The 8,476-nt window shown below is 47.6% G+C and overlaps 1 protein-coding gene across 1 annotated transcript in view; it reads left to right on the top strand.

Moving 5' to 3' along the window:
• The window catches only part of GTF3C1 (general transcription factor IIIC subunit 1), an 86,010-nt gene that overhangs the window by 9,360 nt on the left and 68,174 nt on the right, over positions 1 to 8,476 (top strand). The window contains exons 4-6 of the mRNA XM_006756869.2: positions 4,647 to 4,823; positions 5,723 to 5,866; positions 8,340 to 8,436. Of these exons, the coding sequence (XP_006756932.1) occupies positions 4,647 to 4,823; positions 5,723 to 5,866; positions 8,340 to 8,436 (418 nt within the window). The remainder of the gene's footprint in view (positions 1 to 4,646; positions 4,824 to 5,722; positions 5,867 to 8,339; positions 8,437 to 8,476) is intronic.

Raw genomic sequence — 8,476 nt, 5'->3', positions numbered from 1 at the left:
TTTTTTTAATATATTTTTATTGATTTCAGAGAGGGAGGGAGGGAGGGAGGGAGAGAGAGAGAGAGAGAGAGAGAGACAGACAGACAGACAGACAGAGACATCAGTCATGAGAGAGAATCATTGATCAGCTGCCTCTTGCACATCCCACACGAGGACCGAGCCCACAACCTGGCCCTGTGCCCTGACTGGGAATCGAACCGTAACCTCCTGGTTCACATGTTGATGTTCAACTACCGAACCCCACTGGCCGGGCAGATTGGTACCTATCATTCTCTGTCCAAGCTGGGCCCTGTGCTGCCCATCGATCCTTTTGTGAGTCTTCATTCAGGGCCCCGGTTTCCGAGAGTGACTAATCCAAGTTGTCATTTTGTCAACCTGCCCCCAACCCCACCTTCCTTTCTACTTGACTGAACATGGAGAAGCTACCAGTGTGAGGTCACCTAACTTTCACCTTCTTCCTCAACTTGCAGACTTTCCCACATTTCTTTCCCCATCCCTCATCTCAGAGGAGATGAAAAACTGGCCGTGTAATGGGACGCAGTTCTTCCCCTTTCCTCTCCTCCTCCCTGGCCCAGCTCCCCCTCCTCAGGCTCATGCTCTTTCCTGTTTCTGCCAGCTAGCTCCTTTTTCTCCTTTATTTTCAGTTCTGCTTGTCTGCTGGTGCTCTCTTCTCAGCACATGAATGTGACTTGCCCCTCTTACAATAGGACTTTCTCTTTACCTTCACATTCCCTGTAACTGTAACTTTCTCTCTATCCGAGGCTACAACCATAGTTTTTGGAAGAAGTAGCTATACTCACTTCCTCTTTCCCCCCTTCACCTCCCCTCCACCCCCTGCCCACGGTGATCCATTTTTGCCTTTACTGCTTCACCAAAATCTTATCCTCAAATCCCTGTGAACCAGCCTGGGATACTGTTAGACCAGGCTTTAAAGGGCTTGGTCTACACCAGTGATGGCGAACCTTTTGAGCTGGGTGTGTCAACATTTTGAAAAACCCTAACTTAACTCTGGTGCCGTGTCACATATAGAAATTTTTTGATATTTGCAACCATAGTATAAAAAAGACTTATATTTTTGATATTTATTTTATATATTTAAATGTCATTTAACAAAGAAAAATCAACCAAAAAAATGAGTTCGCGTGTCACCTCTGACACGCGTGTCATAGGTTCGCCATCACTGGTCTACACTGTAAGGTCTTCACATTGTCACCTCCTCTTCCAGTTAGCTACAGAACTTCTATTTGAGGAGGCACTGTGGTCATTGCCAAGATGGGCAATGGAGAGAAACATTGATGTGAGAGAGACAGATTGATTGGTTGCCTTCCGCACGCTCCCCAACCAGGGCTGGGGATCGAGCCTGCAACTGAGGTGCCTGCCCTTGACTGGAATCAAACCCGGGACCCTTCAATCCGCAGGCCAGTGCCCTATCCCCTGAGCCAAACCAGCTAGGGCTTAAGGATTTTTTTAATGTCATTTTCCTCACCAGATTATAAACTCTTGAGGGCAGGAAGTGTGTCCATCTCGTTCACAGATATATTTCTAGGATCTAGGACAGGGGTGGGCAAACTTTTTGACTCGAGGGCCACAATGGGTTCTTAAACTGGACCGGAGGGCCGGAACAAAAGCATGGATGGAGTGTTTGTGTGAACTAATATAAATTCAAAGTAAACATCATTACATAAAAGGGTACGGTCTTTTTTTTTTCTTTTTTTAGTTTTATTCATTTCAAACGGGCCGGATCCAGGCCGTAGTTTGCCCATGGTTGCCTTAGCCTCTCGAATATGGCACACCACTTGCCTCCCTGAATAGGCAAGCTCCTCCTTCGTACCTGCAGAACCTGCAGCATCTGCTTCCTTAACATTCGCCCACCCAGCTTGCTGCTGACTCAGGAATCACCTCCTGTGAGAGTTTTCCCTGATGACTATGCACACGCTCTAGTCCAGTGATGGCGAACCTATGACACGTGTGTCAGAGGTGACACGCGAACTCATTTTTTTGGTTGATTTTTCTTTGTTAAATGGCATTTAAATATATAAAATAAATGGCAAAAATATAAGTCTTTTTTTTACTATGGTTGCAAATGTCAAAAAATTTCTATATGTGACACGGCACCAGAGTTAAGTTAGGGTTTTTCCAAATGCTGACACACTAAGCTCAAAAGGTTCGCCATCACTGCTCTAGTCACACACATTGGCTTGAATTGGGCCCCTCATGTATGTCATTTAATAGCCTTGGCCACCAGAGCTGCTTTGCCAGAGCAGTTACCACATTAGTCACTGAGTCATTTTCCTGTCTGTCTTTGAGTAGCCCGAGCTCCCTGAAGGTAGCTACTGAAGGACTTTATTTATCTTGGTATCTCTGGTACTTTGCGTGGTGCTAAATCGGTATTTGAACTTACCAGGAGTCATTGCATCAGCTAATTGAAATCAGTGGACTTTGCTAATACAGGGTAGTAAACTAATCTAATTACCTTTTTTTTAATTGTCTTTAACCCTCACCTGAGGATATGTTTACTGATTTGAGAGAGAGAGAGGGAGGGAGGTAAGGAGGGAGGGAAACATTGATGTGAAAAAGTAACATCTATCAGTTGTCTCCCGTATGCATCCTGATAAGGGATCGAACCCGCAGCCTTTTTAGTGTACAGGACAATGCTCCAACCAACTGAGCCACCAGGCCAGGGCCTGAGTAATTTTAAAGCAGAAAATTAGTTCCTTCGTTTTCAAACTTCCTTTTCCTAACTGATTTCTTCCAATTTAACTTAATGAGCCTGCTTTGAGATGAGAGAGCACAGGTCCTAAGTTTGTGACATGCAGACTCTCACACATGTTCACAGCCATATCCTTTTGAAGATGGACTGTGCAGATTTCTACAGCTCTGCAGAAGATTAATTATAGATTACAAATGAAGGAAGCTGCAGTTAAGTTAAAATGAAGACAACCTCTTTTTTCTTGTTGCCTGGGTGGAGGCATCTGAGTGGGTGGGAGGAGGGAGATGTGTGATGTGACTGCAGGCAGGCATTGTGGTCGGGTCACAGGCTGTGACGAGTAGATGCTGGCTCAAGCCCATGGGCCCTCACATGTGGACTCTTGGTAACTCATCCAGGAAAGGGAGCTCCTCCGATTGGGTGTATCTTGATGCTCAGGAGTGAGTAAGTGAGGGGTTCTTTGCCCACACACCTCGTGTGATCTCTGCCGCAGAGCTTGGACCCCAAGAGTGATGTGTGGAATGGGCCAATCTGCTGGGAGCTGGTCCATCCTTGCTGCTTGACACAGTCGCTGCAGGGAAGGAACATCTGCACAGCATATGTTTCAAGGGACCTGGCATATATGCCATACTGTTCTTAATATGTTTGCTCACCTTCTTGGCGCTGTGTGTTTTAACCTAACAAGACAACAGGACACAGAACCTAGAGACAGAACCTATCGAGAGAACCTGGCTGACGAACCTAGAGGCAGAACCTGGCTACAGAACTTGGCTGGAGAACCTAGACAGAACCTGGCTGAAGAACCTGGCTACAGAACCTGGCGACCAAACCTGGCTGGAGAACCTAGTGAGAGAACATGGACACAGAACCTGGCTGGAGAGCCTAACCAGAACTTGGCTGGAGATTGTGGCTAGAGATCCTAGCTAGGCTGCTGATCAACTGAACGCTGTCTCTGTGTCATTCCTTCTTCGCCGACTCCATCCACACCTTTGGGGACCCCTGGACCTGCTGGGGTTGGACCCCAGCACCAGTCTGCTCAAAACATGCATTTAAGTTAACAGACAAGACATAGTGGTGGGGCCTGTGAGGCGTCAGCAGAGAAGTCAGTATTCTCAGCCAGGGTATCCAGTGCCCTGCTGGAAGTGTTGTTGGCCACTTTTTCGGGCATTTCTCATTTACCAAGTCAGTGGGTGAAACTAATGATTTGTCCAAGGTCTGATCTTTAACCGACTACATACAGGTCCAGTGGTTTTGACTCTGAAGTTTGCTTTACCTGTCTAGTTCAGTAAGCTAGTTCATTCACGTAACAAATACTCACCGAGCTCCTACTGTGAGCCACATTCATTCCAAGCTCTGGGTATGTCCTGGTGGACAAGTCGACAATGTGCCCCTCTTACAGAGCTTCTTCTTTGAAGAGGGGGAGACAGACAGGTCTCTCTTAAACATTACATATCGCCATTTCCGAGTGTTTGGTGCCATGAAGAATGTGGAAATAATGGTCAGAGGTGGGGAATGGACTCTGGTTACCATTGGGGGAAGGCTGAGGAGTTGACATCTGAGCAGTGACCTGAATGATGAGAAGGAACAGTCACTTGAAGACGGGGAAGAGCAGCCGGGAAGAGGAAACAGCTTGTTTCCGGACCAGCAGGGTCACTGCGCAGGGTCAGAGCCATGGAAGGTGTGTAGGGCAGTCCAGTCCCTGGTGGGGAGTTGGGGTTTTGGTCTGAGTGCCTGGCCAGGCCTGGGAGGGCTTTAACAAGGAATGATGGCATTGGCTCTGCTCACCCTGAACACAGTGAGTAGTACCAGGACTAAAACTGGCTTAATTGGGGGATTCTGAACCTCAGAAAATGATGATTCTCCAAGCTTCTGCTTTTTCCTGCTTCTATTTTCCTAAAATCAAAAAGTTATTTCTTCTGTGGTTGTTTCTGATTTGCAGGTGGGGGAAGAAACTGATCATCGTTGCCTCCCAGGACATGCGGTACAGGGCCTTGATAGGCTTGGAGGGTGACCCTGACCTGAAACTCCCCGACTTCTCCTACTGCATTTTGGAGCGATTGGGCCGGTCCCGGTGGCAGGGGGAGCTCCAGCGAGACCTCCACAGCGCTGCGTTCAAGTAAGGCAGCGATTTTCCACTGGTGTGCTGCAGCAGGTCTTAAAACTTGCAATACCTGACTATTGCGTTAGGGGCACTGACCTCTTTTCCCTTAGATTATCAACTTAAAACAAGGACAACAGCCAACACAGTAGTCGTCCTATGGGGAGGAATCAAAATTACACCTATTTGGGGTTTTTTTTGTTTTTAGGGGGGTTTTTTGTCGGTGGCAAAAAATAGTGTGCTGCAGAATTGTAGTCATTTGTGTGTGCCATGAGATGAAAAGGGCTGGAAATCACTGAAGGGCGGGGATGCTTTGCTTCTCTGCTTTAAACGGTAGGGCTCACTGGCCATTGTGCCCTGTGTCTAAACTGGAGCCTGCACACTTGTCTTCCCTTTTCCTCTTATCCTGGTCGTCTCGGCAGTCCCCAGTCTATGGTGATTGGGAGCACAATGCTTTCCTTTTGAAGAGACCCTGGGGTGACCATGTGACTATTGTCCAAACCAGACATTGAGAATGGCAGGTGGAGCTGACCAGAAGGGGCGCTAAGGAAATGGGCGTAAGTTAGGACCCTCTGGCAAACCGGGATGTGTGGTCACCCTGGTTATTGGCCATTACAGGATTAGAGGCCCACTTTTGGTTCTCTCCTCCTATTTGATCACCTCCTTATGTCTCCCACCCCAGCCATCCCTTCCCTCTCTATTTGCCCTGGCCTGTGCCTCCCCCTCCCCACCTACCTCTCCTGGAGGTCTGGTCCTGCTCCTAGGCTGAGGTTCTTCCAAGGCCATTGTCTCATGGTGGTTGTTGTCTCAGACCAGCAGGACAGCAGGTGTGTATCTCTGGCACTTATGTCATGGTGAGGCTCTCTACATTGACGGGGGAAAGCAGCCAACAAAATGACACTCATCTTCTCCTCCAGGGTCGATGCTGGGAAGCTCCATTATCATAGGAAAATTCTGAACAAAAATGGGCTCATTACAATGCAGTCCCATGTGATCCGATTACCCAGCGGAGCCCAGCAGCACTCAATCCTGCTCCTCCTGAACCGGTTCCATGTGGACAGGTAAGTGTTAGGAGACCAGAACCCTCTGTTACATCTCTATTGCAGCCAGGTATATTATGTCTTTAAAAGTCAGAGGCCAAAGCAGAACACTGCTTTAGCTTTCTAAAAAGATATTTACTGTGTGTTTCTGATTATGAAAAATAAGTCATGCTCATTTAGAAAACCTGGAAATTATACAGAAAAGAAAGTTAAAAAGGCCTGTAACCCCACAGCTTAGCAATAGGGACTGTTAACATGTTGGTGAAGTTTCTGGGGAATGTAAAATTAAAAGTAAATAAATAAATCAAATTTGATTTGTTATGGTGACAGAGTTGAGGTTGAATTGTATCAATTTAAAATTGTCATGATTTTGCAACATGCAACCATCTGAACCTGTAGATGAGATGGGGAGGTTCTCCTCACTGATCACTATGTTGCCATTTAGCTGGTGTCATAGTCAGGCACTACAGCAAGTTGATAAAATAGTCCCTCTGAGAGCCAGGGAGTCTGGGAGTGGGTCTCTGACCCTTTAATCCTCCCTGTCGGGGTATAGAAATGGGGAAAGAAGTGTTCCGCCACCCAGCAGAGCGGTCTCAGCCTGCCCCTCACCGCCCCATGCTGTCCTTTGTGGGAGGGGCAGAGACCAGGGTGGGGAAGGGTTAAGCTGGTGCAGGGCTGGAATGAGTGCCCTTGGGTGAGTGAGCACAAGCCCTGTGCCTGGCCTCCAGTCCTCCATGCTGAAGGTGCACAGTGTCAAGGGAGAGTTCAGGGGCAGTAGGCAGACCCTTTCCTGGACCACAGGGACTGACTGTGATTCTCCTATCCCCAAATGACAGAGGTCTTACCCTCTACCCAGTGGCCAGGTGTCCCCTCCAAAGGGAGGAAGGGTAAACACTCCAGATTAAGTACAAGCTTTAAAGTTTGCAGTACCCATCTGCATAGCTCAGGGAAGTGCTTGATATGCATGTGTAAACTAACTATTAACTCAGGATTTCCAGGAGTGGAAATGTCACTCTGAGTTTGTCTTCAAATCCATGTCTGAGAAATAATACATTAGAGCCCTAGCCGGTTTGGCTCAGTGGATAGACAGTCAGACAGTGGACCAAAGGGTCCCGGCTTCGATTCCGGTCAAGGGCACATACCTCGGTTGCAGGCTCCTCCCCGGCCAGGGCCCTGGTCGGGGCACATGCAGGAGGCAACCAATTGATGTGTTTTTCTCACAACGATATTTCTCTCTGTCTTTCCCTCTCTCTTCCACTCTCTCTAAAAGTCAATGGAAAAATATCCTCGATTGAAGATTAAAAAATGAAAAAAAGAAAAGAAAGAATACATTAGAGAGAATTATACTTTGATAATTCACATTTTAATTATTTAGTCATAACATCCACTGGTTAAATATCTTTATCGCGGAACTCATAACTGGCATGTAGCCAGCCTGTGATCCACGAAGAACATAGGGTGACCGCTGTAGGTAGAAGAGAGAACAGTGGACTAAGTCAAATCCGTATTGAAATCTTTGCCCCTGGCCCGACTGGCTCGGCTCAGTTGTTGAGCGTCGACCTATGAACCAGGAGGTCACGATTCGATTCCTGATGGGTTGTTGGCTCAATCCCCAGGTGGGATATGTAGGAGGCAGCTGATCAAGGATTCTCTCTCATCATTGATATTTCTATCTCTCCTTCTCCATTCCTCTCTGAAATCAATAAAAATATACTTTAAAAAATAAGTAAATCTTTGCCCCCTGACTTAGGCAGTCACCTGGCTTCTCTGGACCACTGTTTGATGGTCTGTATGATGGCCATGACATGGTGCTCGGTACTAGTTCCTGTGCAGTAATTCTGTGTCTTCATTTATTCTTTCATTCCTTGAGGGGCAGTAAAAATGGAGAAGTGGCTGTGGTCTCCGCATCCCATACAGAAGCCCTCCCTGCCCTCAGCCTGTAGGCAGTTAAAGCCCAGCTCTCCTTCCCCTGCTGCACTGGCCACAGGCTCCTTTCTGCACCTCCCCCTCCCCCACGCCCCCAGGCACATCATGAGGAGCCCTACTCTCTTGAATAGTAGCTTCCTTTGGTGGCCTTTAGCTTGGAAGGATTTTTTGTGACGTCCACTTTATAGTAAAAATGCAACCAATGGAGGGATCCGTCACTCCAGTGAAGTCAGGAGTGGAAATCTGGGCTCAGAATCCGTGGGGTGTTGTGATCTAGTGAGGAGAGCACTGGATCGGAGGGAGGCGGCCTAGGTTCACACCCTAGAGTAACCTGACCTTCTCCACCAAGTGATTGACAAGGAAATATCAATCTAAACTTGAAAGTATTATCAAAATGTAATGCATTTTAAAGAACCATTTCAGTAGTTTCAGTGTAGAGTCTGCCCTAGTTAGGCGCCCTTGGCCATGAGACCAAACCGCCTGGAGCCCAGCCTTGAAACCTTGCTTTGAATCTAGGTGGTCTTTAGTAGCAGGTTTGAAAAGTTGAACCGTTTTGTGTTTCTCACAGGAGGAGCAAATACAACATCCTCATGGAGAAGCTTTCGGTGATGCTGAGCTTGCGGAGCAACCAGATCGAGACACTAGGAAAGCTGCGGGAGGAGCTGGTGAGCTGCCAGCGCTCCCGGGGCGGGGCGGCTTCCCTGC

Source organism: Myotis davidii, unplaced genomic scaffold (genome assembly GCF_000327345.1).
Source record: "Myotis davidii unplaced genomic scaffold, ASM32734v1 scaffold934, whole genome shotgun sequence".
Taxonomy (NCBI): Eukaryota; Metazoa; Chordata; class Mammalia; order Chiroptera; family Vespertilionidae; genus Myotis; species Myotis davidii.
Note: the sequence above shows the minus strand (reverse complement) of the source record. Positions and strands in the feature narration are given on the sequence as shown.